Raw genomic sequence first — 18,189 nt, 5'->3', positions numbered from 1 at the left:
AGACATTTTTATAGTGCTACAGCAATTAAAATGAAAATATATTCCAATGCCATTAAAAACTCCATTCCAAAAGCAATTACTTAATGCCTTTCTCTTTCATCAGGTGGGAAATTTCTCAAGAGTAGGGACTCTGTTGCTTCCTACTATATAACTAATACCCAGAACAGTTTCAAAAAATATAATGAACATTTAATAAGAAATTGTTAAATGAATAAATGAATGAAAAAAAGTATTTTAAATATTGAATTAGTTTTAACTTTTGTGGAAAAGTACCATATTTAGTAGAAACTCAAAAAACAAAAAAGTTGTATTCTTTTTCACCATTAATGCTATCATCTCCCATCAACAAATCTCTCTGAATTAAAGAAAATCCTAAAAAATTTAAAATACCCTATCTAGCTTGACAGACACACTAATAGTTAACTCAGAAATATGTCAGGATTTCAATTTCTAGCTTGAGTATTCCACACTAGACATCTGATATTTATACAATGAAACATAAAAATAAACCTCTGGTAAAATATTATGAAATAGACTTCTAACTTTGACATCAACTCCAAACTTTCCTTTTATCACTCTGAATCTAACAGCAGGAATTGTGCATATTACTAAAAACTGGATTTGACCCACAGTGGGAAAAAAAAAAAATCAATAGCTTAGTAGTTAACTCCCAGTCTCCTCCCAGCAACGTCAATGTTGAATTTATCCACAGACGGGAAATAGGTTTGGTTTGTCTGCTTGCAACAATAGGACAATGGATCAGCAGACAGCTTACCCATAATGTCAGCATTACTGAAACTATAGGTGGTAAATCCCTTTAATGCAAGTATTTGTAGCCCAAATTTTCAAAGGGATGCTGCTCTAAGCTTAAGAGGACCCATAATTTTAAGAGTGATATTTTCTTCAAAGTTAAGAATTCCAATGGAGAAGCACTAAACTCTGTCAAGAATCCTATAAAAATTAGACTTTTAGAAAATAGATCAACAATACTGAAATAAGCCTACCATACTATTCGAGTGTCAAGCAAAAAGAATTCTAAAGGAAATAGTCAAGTTTTTCTTTTTTGTTTACTAAAAATGAGAAATAGTTTAAATATCTTATCTCAAATTATTTAAGCCAGTATTGAATCTAAGGCTGAAAATTTAATTTTTAATACATGATTCATTCAGTCAACAGATTTATTCAAGAAATATGTACTGAGTACTAGGAAAGAGATTGTTTATTGCCTAGTCTAACATCCATTGTCCCTACTTGAAAAAATATAGTGTTAGTCTCTCAGTCGTGTCCAACTCTTTGCAACCCCATGGACCATAGCCTGCCAGGCTCCTCTGTCCATGGGATCTTCCAGGCCAGAATACTAGCCATTCCCTTCTCCAGGGGATCTTTGCAACCTAGGGACCAAACCTGGGTCTTCTGCATTAGCAGGCAGATTCTTTACCTCCTGAGCCACTAGGGAAGCCCACTGTCCCTATTTAGAAGTCTTGATTTTTAGCTGAGTGCCTGGATGTTGGAATAAAGATCTAATCCCAAGTCTCCCTTTCATCCTGGCTCTTACCACTGGAAGGGTGGGAGGTAACCAGAAATGTTATGTAGCAGCTTCTGAGAAATATCCTTAAAAAGCAGCTGGTATATATTCTTTGCTCTGTCTTCTCATCTTTCTCCACCTTGCTGTTTAAAATGTGTCTCTAATGAAAAAGGCTCTCCCTTGCACAAAATGATGAGCCCACATCCTAGGGATGATAGACTAGAAAGCTAGAATCCACATTCATTCCTGAGGACTTGTAGGTCACAGCCACCACATCCATCCTAGACTGTCCATCTTCAGACTTTAATGCAAGAGAGAAAAATAAAGTCCTATCTTTTAAAGTTACTTGTGTTGGGGGTTTTTATATTACTGCAGTGAACCTAATCCTAACTGACACAAGCTAAACCTGTAAGGTAAGTACTGAAATAAGAGATGACTGAAGCGGATTTCCTTGCAAACAGCCAGCTTAAGTTCTAGGAATCGATACTGAAGTATAAAGAATACTGAAGTGAATTATGACTGTTTTTGCCTGTTTGTTCTATTTTCAAACCAACTCCCTTCTTCTGGTAACAACAACCACTTTTCTTCAAAGAAGTTTCTCTCTCGTATTATGAGATCAGATTTTCATACCTGTAGCCCCATTCCTCAGCCAATCTATTTTGGGGAGAGGGGTGAAGGGGAAAGGTGGGAATGTAATCCAAGCCTGGCCAATTAAGTACCAGTCAGTAAAATTGACTCAGAAATGAGCCAATTAAACTCGGCCATTTAGAATCCTGCTGTGTTAACGACCATCACTACAAAATGTTGCACAACAAAACAACTCAGGACTCAGTGCTTACAACAACAAGCATCCAACACAGATCTGTAGGTCTTCTGGGCCTCCCTAGCTTTAAGCTGCTGACCGGACGCAGGTTTGCTCCACGTCTCTCATCCTCCTTGGACTGGCAACAACCTGAGTGAAATTCTCTTACTGATATATGGCTGAGGCACAAGTCAAGCTAAATCACACAAGCACATTTAAGGTCTCTACTCATGTCATTCAGATAAATATTCCACTGGGGTGGGGAAATATATTCTGCCCACTATAGTGAACTATGAGGTCACATAGATGGAGGATATGACAAAGTGGAAATGATAATGCACATAATCGATGTGTCAATTATGCACTCATCTGGAGTTGCTGACACCTCTAGGGTCATGGTGGTCTTAAGAGGCGCTAAGCCTGGGGTTGCATGTGCCAATCTTCCAAGCTAAAAGGATGAAGCATGTCTCCAATGGCAGAGAATCACTTAACACATGGAGAGAAACAAGATAGCCAAAGTAAGAGATGAGTGGATAGATACACAAAGCATACTGAATCCTTTACGTTAAAAGAGGACCATGCCAGCAAAAATACCAAGAATAGCAATAACATGAACAAGTGTTGTGACGATTCAGAAAAGTGAGAAGATCAGAAAAATTTTTTGTAGCAGACGTTCATTGGAATGACAAGTAAGGGTCATCTTCACCAGACTGGACATAAAAATGATTTTCACAAAAGCAAATTATGCAATCTCTAGCAGTCATTGTTGGCTTGTACACCTAATTTCTTTGCCTTGCCTTCTGTTACAGAGGTTGTAACTACTCACTACTACTCAACTACTGTACTGTAGTGTACTGTAGTGTACTGTACTGTAACTACTCAACTACTCACTTCCCTAGAATCCATTGTTGCAATATAAGTTCTGCTGGGATCTCTCAGGAAAACTGTTTCTTCCTTACAAAAATGAAAAGGCAGCTTTCCCTCCCACTACTCCCTACATCTTCCATTTCTATCTTCTTGCCTGGAAGACAATATGTTGCCTAACTGCAAGGCAGTCATTCTGCTCTTAAGAGGGAAAGCCAGAATAGACGCAGAGGGGCTGGTCCTGAGATAATGAACCAGCAGTTGGTTCTTTTGAACTTCTTTGGCTGAACAAATAAAACCTTACCCTGATTCAGATACTGTTACTCAGATTTTCTGTTACTTGCATCTGAAAGGATTCCTAAACTGATTTAAGCCTAAAATCAAGGTAATACCTGTTTTAGGTCAAGAACCAATTATACAACTGATCTTTGTATTGATATGTCCCCTTACAGTTTATAACACATTTTTGCACTCCTTACTCAGTTACTAAATTAGTAAGGATTTCAGTTAAAAGATAAAATCCTTGACTATTCAAGTAAATAAGTTAGACTTTATTAAATGAGACAGTAAACTGGAAAGCCTGATGTAACTGTCTAAACACTAAATAGATTTATGTATTACTGTTACAAGAAAGGCAAGAAGCCATGACAAGTTTTAAGAAGGGGAGTTCATCTGTGTTTATTTAATAATGGACTGTGAAAGATAGGTTGAAAAAAACAAGACTGGAAGCAAAGAGACCTGGGAAGAAGCTCTTATAGATGAAGGATCCACTGACAAAATAACAAGCAATCCTAGCCAGAATGGAGTAAGGAGTACCAGAATAGCTCTGCAAAGTTAGAAAACAGGAAAAAATATATGAAATACTTATTTTCAGATGCTGAAACATAGGCAGAGCAAAAATGTGATCTCAGAAAGAAAGGAAACAACTGAGGTAGGCTTACAATTGCCCTGGTTTTATGCCTGGAGACACTTTCAAACCAAAGTCCACTTAAGGATATCCCAGCAAAGCTGGGATGAAAAGACAAAAATTGAGTTTGGGGAGTACGAGATGCCTAGAATTTGCAATTAGGAGTGCAGAAAGTAAGAACTGCACAGAGAAACAGTTTCAGAATATGCTTTAAACCTTCACTTGAATACTTCACTTGAATATACTGTTCATGTACAGAGTAGAAGCTCTGAAAGGCTGGGCAAAAATTAATCACCAGGGGAAAAAGATTACCTGGGAACTACAATCTGAACAAATAGATCCAAGAGAAATAGATTCAAGGGATTAGATCTGATAGACAGAGTGCCTGATGAACTATGGACAGAGGTTTGTGACATTCTACAGGAGACAGAGATCAAACCATCCCGAAGGAAAAGAAATTCAAAAAGGCAAAATGGCTGTCTGAGGAGGCCTTACAAATAGCTGTGAAAAGAGGAGAAGCGAAAAGCAAAGGAGAAAAGGAAAGATATACCCATTTGAATGCAGAGTTCCAAAGAACAGCAAGGAGAGATAAGAAAGCCTTCCTCAGTGATCAGTGCGAAGAATAGAGGAAAACAATACAATGGAAAACACTAGAGATCTCTTCAAGAACATTAGAGATACCAAGGGAACATTTCATGCCAAGCTGGGCTCAATAAAGGTCAGAAATGGTATGGACCTAACAGAAGCAGAAGATATTAAGAAGAGGTGGCAAGAATACACAGAAGAACTATACAAAAAAGATCTTCATGACTCAGATAATCACGATGATGTGATCACTCACCTAGAGCCAGACATCCTGGAATGTGAAGTCAAGTGGGCCTTAGGAAGCATCACTATGAACAAAGCTAGTGGAAGTGATGGAATTCCAGTTGAGCTATTTCAAATCCTAAAAGATGATGCTGTGAATGTGCTGCACTCAATATACCAGCAAATTTGGAAAACTCAGCAGTGGCCATGGGACTGGAAAAGTTAGCTTTCATTCCAGTCCCAAAGAAAAGCAACGCCAAAGAATGCTCAAACTACTGCACAATTGCTCCCATCTCACATGCTAGTCAAGTAATGCTCAAAATTCTCCAAGCCAGGCTTCAACAGTACGTGAACCATGAAATTCCAGATGTTCAAGCTGGTTTTAGAAAGGGCAAAGGAACCAGAGATCAAATTGCCAACATCCGTTGGATTATCGAAAAAGCAAGAGTTCCAGAAAAACATCTATTTCTGCTTTATTGACTATGCCAAAGCCTTTGACTGTGTGCTACTGCTAAGTCACCTCAGTCGTGTCCGACTCTGTGCGACCCCATAGACGGCAGCCCACCAGGCTCCGCCATCCCTGGAATTCTCCAGGCAAGAACACTGGAGTGGGTTGCCATTTCCTTCTCCAATGCATGAAAGTGAAAAGTGGAAATGAAGTCGCTCAGTCATGTCTGACTCTTAGCGACCCCATGGACTGCAGCCTACCAGGCTCCTCCATCCATGGGATTTTCCAGGCAAGAGTACAGGAGTGGGGTGCCATTGCCTTCTCTGTTTGACTGTGTGGATCACAATAAACTGTGGAAAATTCTGAAAGAGATGGGAATACCAGACCACCTGACCGGCCTCTTGAGAAACCTGTATGCAGGTCAGGAAGAACAGTTAGAACATGGAACAACTGACTGGTTCCAAATAGGAAAAGGAGTACGTCAAGGCTGTACATTGTCACCCTGCTTATTTAACTTACATGCGGAGTACATCATGAGAAACACTGGGCTGGATGAAGCACAAGCTGGAATCAAGATTGCCAAGAGAAATATCAATAACCTCAGATATGCAGATGACACCACCTTATGGCAGAATGCGAAGAAGAACTAAAGAGCCTCTTGATGAAAGTGAAAGAGGAGAGTGAAAAAGTTGGTTTAAAACTCAACATTCAGGAAACTAAGATCATGGCATCTGGTCCCATCACTTCATGGCAAACAGATGGGGAAACAATGGAAACAGTGACAGATTTTACTTTTTTGGGCTCCAAAATCACTGCAGATGAGACTACAGCCATGAAATTAAAAGACACTCCTTGGAAGAAAAGTTTGACCAACCTAGGCAGCATATTAAAAAGCAGAGACATTACTTCGCCAACAAAGGTCCATCTAGTCAAGGCTGTTTTTCCAGTAGTCATGTATGGATATGAGAGGTGGACTTTATAGTACAGCTATAAAAAAAGTTGAGTGCCAAAGAATTGATGCTTTTGAACTGTGGCGTTGAAGAAGTCTCTTGAGAGTCCCTTGGACTGCAAGGAAATCCAACCAGTCCATCCTAAAGGAAATCAGTCCTGAATATTCATTGAAAGGAAATCAGTCCTGAATATTCATTGAAAGGACTGATGCTGAAGCTAAAACTCCCAAACTTTGGCCACCTGATGGGAAGAACTGACTCATTTGAAAAGACCCTGATGCTGGGAAAGATTGAAGGCAGGAGGAGAAGGGGACGACAGAGGATGAGATGGTTGGATGGCATCACTCAATGGACATGAGTTTGAGTAAACTCCGGGAGTTGGTGATGGACAGGGAAGCCTGGCGTGCTGCAGTCCATGGGGGCGCAAAGAGTTGGACATGACCGAGCGACTGCACTGAACTGATCTTAACCAACAATCTGAACAACTACTGGAACTCATAGGAAAGTAATCATTTGAGTTTTATACAACTAGAGGATAGAAACTTTACTGGAAGACCTGTGACATACAATAGAAAGCTTAAGCCGCTCCTTAAGGAGAGGACGAGAAATTCTTATAACAAAAGGATAGTCTAGATGATCACAAAGTTTAATAATCTACTAGAATAACAACCTCCCAAAACAAAGCCCAATATTCTTTCAAAACCTGGATATTCAATGTATTCATTTTATAATGCGGTCATAACAAATTAACTCAAATTTAATGGCTTAAAATAATACCATTTACTATCTCTAAATTCCATAGGTAAGAAGTCCAAGTACAACGGAATTCTAATCCTCCATTTGGAACCTCACAAGGCTAAAATCAAAACATCAGACAGGTATTGGATTGAACATCCAAATCCATTCAGTTTTTTGGCTGAATTCAGTTCCTTGAAGTTTTAGGACTAAAGTTCCATTTCCCTGCTGGCTGTCTGCTAGGGTCCAGTATTTTTTTTTTTAATTGGAGGATAATTACTTTACAACATCTTTAGTTTCTGCCATACAACAATGTGAATCAGCCATAAATAGACATTTATTCCTCTCCCGCTTGAGCTTCCCTCCCATCCCCATCCCACCCTGCATCCCACCCCCCTAGGTCATCCCAGAGCACAGGGCTGAATGGATAAACAAATTGTGGAATATTATTCAGCAACAAAAAAGGAACTCCTATGACAAAACAGCACCATGAATCGCAAAAACATGCTGAATGAAGGCAATCACAAAAGAATACATACCATTTATTTCCATGTATATAAAGTTCTGAGCAGGCAAACCATATCTTTAGAGACATAAATTAGATCAGATGGGGGAGGGGGGTTGACTGAGAAGGGGCATAGAGAATTTTGAGGTTGTGGAAATGTTCTATATCATGATTGGGGTGATGGACATGCTATTGTGTACATTTGGCAAAACTCAGGGACTGTACTTTTAAAATGGAAGTTTTATTTCTATAAGTTAAACCCCTAAGTGTAGACTTTTAAAAATAATTTTAAAATAAAAAACAAGGTAAAAGTTTTAAGGAGAGGTAGATAGGCCAAATGCTATAGAGAGAGAACACCAAGAAACGAAAATAACTTCGATACAAGAAAATCGTTACTGATTTTAGAAAACACTTCATTGAAAAAAATGAGTAGAACCCAAGATGTAAGACATTTCAGTCGTATTTACATAAAATGTGAAATTCAACTAGGTAACACAAAGACTTTTCTATTTCAATCTGTTGTTGTTGTTCAGTCAGCTAAGTTATGGTTCACTCAACTTGAGAACCCATGGACTTCAGCCCACTGGGCTCCTCTGTCCATGGGATTTCCCAGGCAAGAATACCAGAGTGGGTTGCCAGGGATCCAACCCAGGGATCCAGCCCGTGGCTGCTGCATAGGCAGGCAGATTCTTTACCACTGAACCACCTGGGAGGCCTTTCTGTTTCTATTAGTGCTTCTCAAATTCTCATGTGTACAGTAATCACCTCGGGGTTTTGTGAAAAGCAGGTTCAGATTCAGGATGTCTTGGGTGAGACTTTATATTCTAAGTTTCTAACAAGATCAGTCAGTTCAGTTGCTCAGTCGTGTCTGACTCTGCGACTCCATAGACTGCAGCATGCCAGGCTGTCCTGTCCATCACCAACTCTCCCAGCTTGCTCAAACTCATGTCCATCCAGTCGGTGATGTCATCCAACCATCTCATCCTCTGTAGTCCCCTTCTCCTCCTTCTAACAAGATACCAAGCCAATATTGCTGACTCACTTCCTATACTTCAAGTAGCAAAAACACAGATCACTTTTCTGGGGCACTGATGGTTTACATTAAGTGCCAGTTTGGTCTAAAAGTTCCTAAATTCTACGGAATCCATTCCTACCACCAGTCACCTGTAGACTGAGAACCCAGTCCCGTCTGTGTAAACAGTACAAGTGTTTATGATGTTCTGGAAAATAACAGCTAACCCCTGTGATCAAGTTCCCACCTCTGTTTCTAACCAATAGATAATCTGGGTTAGTCATTTTTAGGAGGCAAAATAAGAACTCTTCCGGTTTCTCTTCTCTAAGCTGTTGTGAGTCTTACAACAGAAAATGTAAGTCAAAGTGTTATATGAATCATAACCTTAAAAGAAAGAATGTCAAACAGAAACCAAAGTGGGCAAAAGAGATCTTGAGTACCTCAGTTTTTTAAAGGGGCGGAACCTACATTAAGAGGTGGGGCTCCGGGATTATCCTCGTGGGCGTGTTAGGAATGCGCCATTTTACAGGGGAGGGGCGCCCCATTTCAACTACAATCTTAAAAAATAAAGCTTCTGGAATTGAAATTACCCCTAAATGACGAAAAGTTGAAACACAAACTTTTCTCCCATTAAACTCGTCCACCGGCACCTAACTCAAAGTTCAGCGATACTATTTTGCCTCGGTCTAGAGATTTCACCCAAAGTTCTCCCCGCGTATCTCTGGCCGTGTCCCCCAGCCTCGTCACTTTGCGGCCCACGCGGCCCCCGCCCGGAGGCAGTAGTTTCCCCTACGCTAAAGGGGGAGGTGATAACGGACTTCTCTATCTACTTGCCTCGAGGAGGGGCGTGTGAGGAGCCACCTTCCACCGAACGGTGAGAGACCCGGGCCAGGAGACGCGGGATCAGGAGGAAATCCGAGCCGAGGCCGCGGCGTCGGTGCAGCCGGGGAGCTGCGGCGGTTGGCGACCGCCAATAGAGCGCGCGGCTTCGCTCTCCGTGCCGCCCCACCGTTCTCCCCTCAGAGCCTCGGAAGGATGGCACCGGCGGGAGGGGGCGGGGCCCTCGGGAGGGGGCGGGGCCCGCGCGGGCTGGCCGCTCGGCTGCGGCCGGAAACAATAGTGAGGAGCCCGAGCCGCGCGGATCGGCGGCGGCTGCGGCGGCGCGCGAACCCGGACGGTAAAGCTCCCGCTCCCCCCTCCCGCGCCCTGGTCCCCGACCCCGCGGTCCCGCCGCCTTCGCCCTCTGAGCCCCGGGGCCCCCGTCTCTGTTGCTCGCGGGGCGCCCCGACGGACGGTGGGGGAGAAGAACGCGGCATCCTGAGGGGCGGGCGCGCGCCCCCAAACGCCCGAGGCCGGGCGGGAACCAGGCTCCCGAAGCGCTGAGTCCGGACGGACCGGCTGCTGGGGCTCTCGAACGCCTTCTCCCCAGGTGGGAGGAAGCCCCGGGGCGAGGGGACGCGACGCTCCCGCCGGCCGGGCTCTCTAGGACCACCCCTCCGGCAACCCGGCCGGGCTTGGCCATCCCGGCTCCTCCGGCCGTGCCCGAGCCGCTCCGATGAGCCGCTGCCCGACCTTCCGTGCGGATGCCGGGGACGCGGCCGGACCCCCTCCCTAGTGTTCACTTTTTCCACGTGCATTTTGCCTGCCGCGGACCTGAAATAGTAGACCTCGCTACGCCGAGCTAGCGAGACCCATTTAAGGTTCCCACAATGAAGTAAGGAGCGCGGTGTCCCGAGCGCGTCGCTCGTCCTCCCTTAAACAGCGTTAAGTAGGTTGACAGACCCCGGTAGCTGAACAGGCCGCGCTGCTAAGCGCTTTCTGCGCCTGGTCGGGGATGGAAGCGGTCTAGAATACCAGAAAATTGCTCTTCATCAGCTCCCCTCAACTAAATACAACACAGGATCAAAAAAGGCGCTTGGGCATAGTGTCACTTGCGGCTGGACTTACAAGATTTACTAGCTTTGTGTCCTTGCACAGTAAAAGTATTAGTGTGGCGATGCTTGTTTCGTGAGGCTGTTGCCTTAGATAAACGGAAAAGCATCCTTCTCTTTCCTAGAAGTTCCTACTATTGCCGTGATGACAAGTTCTTGAAATTGTGTAACTTTGTTTTTCTGTTTCTTAATAGGGGCACTATGAACGAAGAGGAGCAGTTTGTAAACATTGATTTGAATGATGACAACATCTGCAGTGTTTGTAAACTGGGAACAGACAAAGAAACACTCTCCTTCTGCCACGTTTGTTTTGAGCTAAATATTGACGGTAAGGACACAGGATAGATTCCTTTTATGCTGTGAACTTTACAGAACTACTTAATGCTGAACTCTAGTTATAACGTAAAACTAAAGTTTCTTGAACGATTGTAAATTGTGTCAAGTGGAAATCTGTTAAAGATAAGGGTTTCTGGAAATGAAACTGAAGGTAGCACAGCTATGAATTTAAGAGAAACTTTTTTTTTTTGACTCCCATAGTATTAACTCAGTTTTACTAATATAAAAATGAAAAATGAGTATTGACTGCTAAACTTTTCCGTTTTGAGAGCTTATTGAGTTGTCAGATTTTAACAGACCTGTGTGTTTTGTTTTGTTTTAATATTAAGAACTAACATAACCAAACATTTACATTGATAGGCAAATATAATTTTGTTGTTTTGGCCATACCATGCCAGTACTTAATTGAGGTGAGCTATAATTTTTTCTCCAGTGCTCTTATTATCTGAAACACATTTTTAAATTTTTAGATAACTTTTCAGTGATCACACACACCTTTAATAATTTTTAAACTAAAAAGGCTTAATTTCTCAGTAGTATCTCTAACAGTACCCAAATGAGTTCTCCAAATACTTTTTTTTAAATCTCTATTATTAAAGTATTTAGGTTGATGCACAGCCAATGTGTCTGTGGGTATCAGTAGTTTGCCTCCAAGAAACATGTGGGGTATGTTTCCTTAATCTTGATGTTACCTTGATAAATTCTGATTTTTTTAAATATTTATGTCACACAAAAAAGTATCTTAATATTCTGATAATAAGTTTGCCTGCCATTTGAATTTTGAATTGTAACATACTAGTAGAGAGATTTTGTTAGACCTTTAGATTAATTTTTATTCTTTACTGGTGCTGTTTATTAAGTAGGAGATAACAAATGTTTTTTCCATTTGAAAAAAATTGATTATCTACCTTGAGATTCCTCTTAAGACTTGTTTTTCAGAAATTGTTGTAGGCACCAAATTAATATATTTAGATACTCTGTAGTAAAAGTCAAAATTATAACTATAAATAGACTATTAAAAGCATGAGTTAATTATATGACATTCATTTTCCATTTAAGATATTGGTTGTGACAGTTTTGCCATTGTACTCTCAGAAGTGTAGTTGCTAAAAATGATAATCTGTGGAAGAACATGGATTTCCTGTGGATTGCATAAAATGCATAAAACAGTATTGGTTCTGTATATTCTTTTTCATTGTAAATTTTGGTTCTAGACGGACAGAGACATTGGAAATGACTCAGCCCAAAGTTGTGTTTACGTTGAAGAAAACTGACAACCAGGTAGTGGGACTGTTGAGGGCTGCTCTAGTGGTGATGGCAAGCTTTTGTTTCGTGCCAGGCCCTGCACTAAGCACCTTATGTGGATTATGTTATTCAACTCAAAATCGCTCTGTGATGGCTACTATTATCCATTTTAAAGTTGATGGAGCCTAACCTTCAAGACCTAGAAACTGCACTTTGAAGTTGCTCAGCAATGAATGACAGTGCTTGACTATGGAAGCCTGGCAATCTAGTTCTAGTATATGTCCTTTTGATTCCATTGATCTACTGTCAATAGTTACTTTAGTTGATGGGATAACATCAGGAACCTATTTTCCTGAATCCTAATTGCTGTCCTTGATATTTGGCCAGCCAACTTTTCCTAGCCAGTGTTTCCTGCTATATTACCATTAGTGGTGTTCATGCTGTGATAAGATTTTTCTGAAGAAACCTAAACTTTCATATTTACTTTTCTAGTTTTTTTTTTTAATGCCTGTTACCTGATTTTTCATCACTGTATAGAGAATATACAGATATTTCTCAGATACCATCCTTATAAATATTTTATCTCTGACAAATCTTATCTCAGTGTATAAGCTTGTCATAAGCCCTACATTGTTGAAATACAGTTATCTTTAACTTAAAAGACAAAAATAATTCTCAATTTGAATTAGAACTGTTTTCCTTTATGTTCTACATACACTCAAGGTTTTATATTTTTAAATGCCAATTAAACTTTCCTAGGGAAAATTACTTTAGAATTAAATTTTCTTCTCAACTTATCTTAAGTCAATTCCTAAGTCTCACAAATATACATTTCATATTTAACACAGTGATGAGCTTCTGCATTATAACCATTTTAATATATTTTTTTTTAATCTTAGAAATCTTTGGGGAAAAGAAGGAAAATGAGAACCCTGAATGCCACAAAATTTCAATTTTTATATCAGTATACAGGTTTTTTAAAAGTCAATGAAAAAAAAGGTGAAACAAGTTATATTCTTTGTTTATGTCAGTAAACTTTTTAAAATGTTGTTGAACATTTTCGTCCCCTACCAAATTCTAAGCACAGTACCAATGAATAAATGTTAGATAAGTAAGTGGGACTTTAAAAAGTATGACATTTAACTTTCCTACTTTTGGTATAACCTTTCTGTAGTGTGGTAATGTTGCCCTCACTTGGTTTCTTAACTTTCTAACTGCCAAGTTTGCTCTAAAGCCTTCTATTCTTTCACCTAAGAGTCTAGTTAAAAATTTTCTTGGAATTTTTTGAGTCCACAGATTGATAGTAAACAAAAATATTAATATCTTACACCTTCTGGATTGTAGCTTATGTCAAATCAAAACTAGACTAATCAAATGTTGCTTGCATAAAATCAAAATTAAGCTAATCAGATTTTTTAAACTGCATACATATATTTATAAAATGAAAGAAGAAAGAAATAAAATTAATCTTGTAGGAAAGATTTCATATTCTGAGCATGGCTCTAAGTTGCCTTTTTTCTGTGTCTTTGCAGTACTTACAAAGAAATGAGTACCAACATTTTATATACTTTCACCAGAGGTGATATACTTCAAGAACCTAAGAAATACACTTTAAGGAAATCGATTTGGGCAAGGGGTGGGAGGGACACATAATTCACCATTGGAATTACTTGTCTACATCTAGGAGTAGGAGAAAGATGCATAAATTTCTTAATACTTATGACCTGTCCTTGGCGTCAAGACACTATCTATATTTTATGCATGTATAATCAAATACACTAATGTGCATCGTAGTTCATGGTACTCAAATTCTTCTAAAGTTCTTTACTGACTACCATTCCCTAGGCTATGAAGGCTGGGAAGAAGGTGGCCCAGGGTAGTCAGGAGCCAGTCATGAAACTCAGCTATAATATAGCACAGTCAGAAATGAAACTAAAGGTGGAGGATGGGGGAAATCCAGGGCTACAGTCTGTTACTTCATAGTATCAGTTTTCATTTTGTGTCAAAATACTGTGCGAATAATTAGTATTTTTGTGTATTTATGTGTTAGTCATTCAGTTGTGTCTAACTCTATATGACCCCATGGACTGTAACCCGCCAGGCTCCTCTGTCTATGGGATTCTCCAGGCAAGAATACTGGAGTGGGTAGCTATTCCCTTCTCCAGGTCTTCATCCCAACCAAGGATCAAACCCAGGTCTCCTGAATTCCAGTCAGACTTTTTACTGTCCGAGCCTCCAGGGAAACCCTTAGTATTTTTACCTTCCTCCTCTAATAGCTGGCTTCCTTATTATTCAGTAAAGAGGAGCTTTTTATAAGACAGAGATCAATTCCTCTTATGCCAAAGTTTTCAGTGTGAGTTGATCTTGCTAGTTGATCAGGTAAGCATTTCAAATAATTACTAGTCCATCCTAGACTGTAAAATCCATCTCAGACTTCATTCTCCCCTAATTGGTTGCACCTTCTGGGAACTTTTTTAGAAACAGACCCAAATTCAGATCCTTAGTAATCTTTCCAGCAAGAAGTCTGTAGATGTTTTCTCTTAGTTAAGGCACTGGTAAACCCAGTGCTCACTTTTAATCTCATTTTTCCTTGATTCTGTGAGTCTCCGACCAAAACGTTGTTCCTATGGCCAGTAGTCAGGGAGCAGTTTGAATCTCATATTAAATCCCTGATTTAGCTTGGAAGTCAGGACTGATTATTAACTACTCAAAGCTTGTCAACAGCTCTTCCCTTTGTCTTGCTTCTAACACGTCAGCATCTTTCCACTTGAGTAAAGGCCCACCACTTTACTTGTGATAGGGAGGCTGTATGTTGCTAACTCCATCTGGCATTAACCTCTTTCTCTTGCTTCGCATAGTGACAAACATCATGCCTTGCTATTAGCTAAAAGAGCACTTTTAAATATAAAGCCTGATGTGACTTTTGAATTTAGGTTAGCTATCTTTATACTTAGAAGTACAGATGAAGAATTAATTTTTTAACTGCCTTTTAATGTCACTTTAAATAAATTTGAACACTTTTAAAATGGCTCTAACAGTAAAACCTCTATTTGGACAGGAGTTAGGAGGGGTGGAAGTGAAATTGTAGGTTTAGTTGGTGATAACTTTATAGAATATTTCTTTAAAAAGATAAAGCTAGGCTAGCCACATCTAGTGAGCTAACAAGCCATATCTGAGGAGCCAGGTTCCAGATTCTTTTCCCTAATTTTATGATGGCCTCGTTTTAGTTACTCCCAACTTTTTCTCTTTTTAACTTCAAACTTTCTAATTCTAAAGTTTAGGATGAATTTAAAATTGAGATCATACACGAATTTTGGTTGGAAAGATATACCCATTAGAAATTAGGTCTGGCTGTATGTAATAGAAAATCCAAATAATAATGATGAAATAATATGGAATGGATATTTACATATCTCATAGTAAAAAAAGTTGAATCTGGAATCTGTATGGTAGCTCCATGATCAGAAAGACTCAAGCTGCTTCCGTTTTACTAATCCACTTTCTTTAACACATATTTGCCATCATCAGTCATCTCATGAGCCAGGATGGCTGCTGGAACTCCAGCCATTGCTTCCTTATTCTCAGACAGAATAGAAGGGGCATCTGACAAAAGGTGCATGGTAGCCTTCTCTCCTGAATCTATAAAGGAGCTTTTCCTAAAGTCCTCCTTAACAATTCGTTATATGTGTTATATGTTCCACTGCCTTTTCAAGAGAAGCTGCTCCAAATAAAGTCAGTATTTTACAAAGAAAGGGACAAAAGTGTCCACCTAACAAGATCAACCATAAAGAGGCCTTTCTAGTAACTGAAGGTTACCATGTTAAAAGCAAACTATTTGAGCTACAACTAAGACCAACAAGTAAAGCTCCGGTGATTCTTCTAAGCCAGGAGTTTGAAATGGAATGGATTTTTACAAAGGAAGCATTGTATTTTGAGGCTAGGCATACAGCCAGATCTCATGTGAACTTCTTGCAAAAAAGCTAAGAGAATTTTCAAGTATCTGACCCATCTCAGGACATAAAATATAATGGTTAATGCTACTGCTCATTATACATATGTTAGATACTATAAACTTAGGAAAACTCCCTGCTTCCTCCCAGCCTCTCTTCTTGATAGATTAACATGGTAATTCCATCTTCCTCACACCTTTCCAGTTCAGTTCAGTTGCTCAGTCATGTCTGACTCTTTGCGACCTCATGGACCACAGCATGCCAGGCCTCCTTGTCCATCACCAACTCCCGGAGTTTACTCAAACTCATGTCCATTGAGTCGGTGATGCCATCCAACCATCTCATCCTCTGTCATCCCCTTCTCCTCCCACCTTCAATCTTTCCCAGCATCAGGGTCTTTTGAAATGAGTCAGCTCTTTGCATCAGGTGCCAGAAGTATTGGGAGTTTCAGCATCAGTCCTTTCAATGAATATTCAGGACTGATTTCCTTTCGGGTGGACAGGTTGTATCTCCTTGCAGTCCAAGGGACTCTCAAGAGTCTTCTTCAACACCACAGTTCAAAAACATCAATTCTTCGGCACTCAGCTTTCTTTATAGTCCAACTCGCACATCCATACATGACTACTGGAAAAACCATAGCTTTGACTAGACAGACCTTTTTGTTGGCAAAGTAATGTCTCTGCTTTTTAATATGCTGTCTAGGTTGCTCATAACTTCTCTTCCAAAGAGTAAGCGTCTTTTAATTTCATGGCTGTAGTCATCATCTGCAGTGATTTTGGAGCCCAAAAAAGTAAAATCTGTCACTGTTTCCATTGTTTCCCCATCTATTTGCCATGAAGTGATAGGACCACATGCCATGATCTTAGTTTTCTGAATGTTGAGTTTTAAACCAACTTTTTCACTCTCCTCTTTCACTTTCATCAAGAGGCTCTTTAGTTCCTTTTCACTTTCTGCCCTAAGGGTGGTGTTATCTGCATATCTGAGGTTATTGATGTTTCTCCTGGCAATCTTGATTCCAGCTTGTGCTTCATCCAGCCCAGTGTTTCTCATGATGTACTCTGCATATAAGTTAAATAAGCAGGGTAACAATATGCAGCCTTGATGTACTCCTTTTCCTATTTGGAACTAGTCTGTTGTTCCATGTCCAGGTCTAACTGTTGCTTCCTGACCTGCATACAGATTTCTCAAGAGGCAGGTCAGCTGGTCTGGTATTCCCATCTCTTTCAGAATTTTCCACAGTTTATTGTGGTTCACACAGTCAAAGGCTTTGGCATAGTCAATAAAGCAGAAATAGATGTTTTTTTGGAACTCTTGCTTTTTCAATGATCCACCAGATGTCGGCAATTTGATCTCTGGTTCCTCTGCCTTTTCTAAATCCAGCTTGAACATCTGCAAGTTCACAGTTCATGTAGTGTTGAAGCCCGGCTTGGAGAATTTTGAGCATTACTTTGCTAGTGTGTGAGATGAGTGCAATTGTGCAGTAGTTTGAGTATTCTTTGGCGTTACTTTCCTTTGGGATTGGAATGAAAACTGATCTTTTCCAGTCCTGTGACCACTTCTCAATTTTCCAAATTTGCTGGTGTATTGAGTGCAGCACTTTCACAGCATCATCTTTGAGGATTTGAAATAGCTCAACTGAAATTCCATCACCTCCGCTAGCTTTGTTCATAGTGATGCTTCCTAAGGCCCACTTGACTTCACATTCCAGGATGTCTGGCTCTAGGTGAGTGATCACACCATCGTGATTATCTGGGTCGTGAAGATCTTTTTTGTACAGTTCTTCTGTGTATTCTTGCCACCTCTTCTTAATATCTTCTGCTTCTGTTAGGTCCATACCATTTCTGTCCTTTATTGAGCCCATCTTTGCATGAAATGTTGCCTTGGTTTCTCTAACTTTCTGTCACTTTTCAGGGAAGATTGCTTTTCTACAGCTGGGTGCATGTGCCACGGCTCCCCTTCTGCTCCATGTGGGCGCTGGACTCAGACCTGGCCTTGAGTTTTGACTCTGCCACTTAGTAGTTGGGTTTTCTTGGCAAGATACCTAAGTTCATTGTGTCATACTGGTTCTCAAATGTTACCAGTAAGAGCAATTTTGTGTTTTTATTTCTTAAGCTTGAAATTATTGTGCCAGAATCTAATTCAGAAGGCTGAACTCCAGTTGTTGCCGTTTGT

At 40.3% G+C, this 18,189-nt stretch overlaps 3 protein-coding genes across 26 annotated transcripts in view; 1 reads left to right on the top strand and 2 right to left on the bottom strand.

Moving 5' to 3' along the window:
• Positions 1 to 18,189, bottom strand: part of CHODL (chondrolectin) — a 593,574-nt gene that overhangs the window by 429,846 nt on the left and 145,539 nt on the right. For 10 of the 13 annotated variants that reach the window (XM_081572700.1, XM_081572695.1, XM_081572701.1 and 7 more), the window contains exon 1: positions 9,390 to 9,584. The exons of 1 other annotated variant lie outside the window; for it this stretch is intronic. The gene's annotated coding sequence lies outside the window, so the exon portion shown is untranslated. Of the gene's footprint in view, positions 1 to 9,385; positions 9,585 to 18,189 lie in introns of those variants that run through there. 2 more of the 13 variants (XM_081572705.1, XM_081572697.1) reach the window with 1 other exon arrangement.
• Positions 1,054 to 18,189, bottom strand: part of LOC145539156 (uncharacterized) — a 30,117-nt gene continuing 12,981 nt past the window's right edge. Inside the window, exon 2 of the mRNA XM_081572708.1 lies at positions 1,054 to 16,245. Coding sequence (XP_081428834.1) covers positions 9,382 to 10,077 — 696 coding nt within the window. The 5' untranslated portion in view covers positions 10,078 to 16,245 and the 3' untranslated portion in view covers positions 1,054 to 9,381. The remainder of the gene's footprint in view (positions 16,246 to 18,189) is intronic.
• The window catches only part of C2H21orf91 (chromosome 2 C21orf91 homolog), a 28,665-nt gene continuing 19,803 nt past the window's right edge, over positions 9,328 to 18,189 (top strand). For 3 of the 12 annotated variants that reach the window (XM_081572689.1, XM_081572687.1, XM_081572682.1), the window contains exons 1-2: positions 9,659 to 9,732; positions 10,681 to 10,814. In XM_081572689.1, coding sequence (XP_081428815.1) covers positions 10,688 to 10,814 — 127 coding nt within the window. In that variant the 5' untranslated portion in view covers positions 9,659 to 9,732; positions 10,681 to 10,687. Of the gene's footprint in view, positions 9,430 to 9,658; positions 10,270 to 10,680; positions 10,815 to 18,189 lie in introns of those variants that run through there. The other 9 variants (XM_081572691.1, XM_081572684.1, XM_081572690.1 and 6 more) reach the window with 6 other exon arrangements.

Source organism: Giraffa tippelskirchi, chromosome 2, assembly GCF_054371585.1.
Source record: "Giraffa tippelskirchi isolate mGirTip1 chromosome 2, T2T-mGirTip1v1.2.pri, whole genome shotgun sequence".
Lineage (NCBI taxonomy): Eukaryota > Metazoa > Chordata > Mammalia > Artiodactyla > Giraffidae > Giraffa > Giraffa tippelskirchi.
This window is presented reverse-complemented; position numbering and strand designations above follow the sequence as displayed.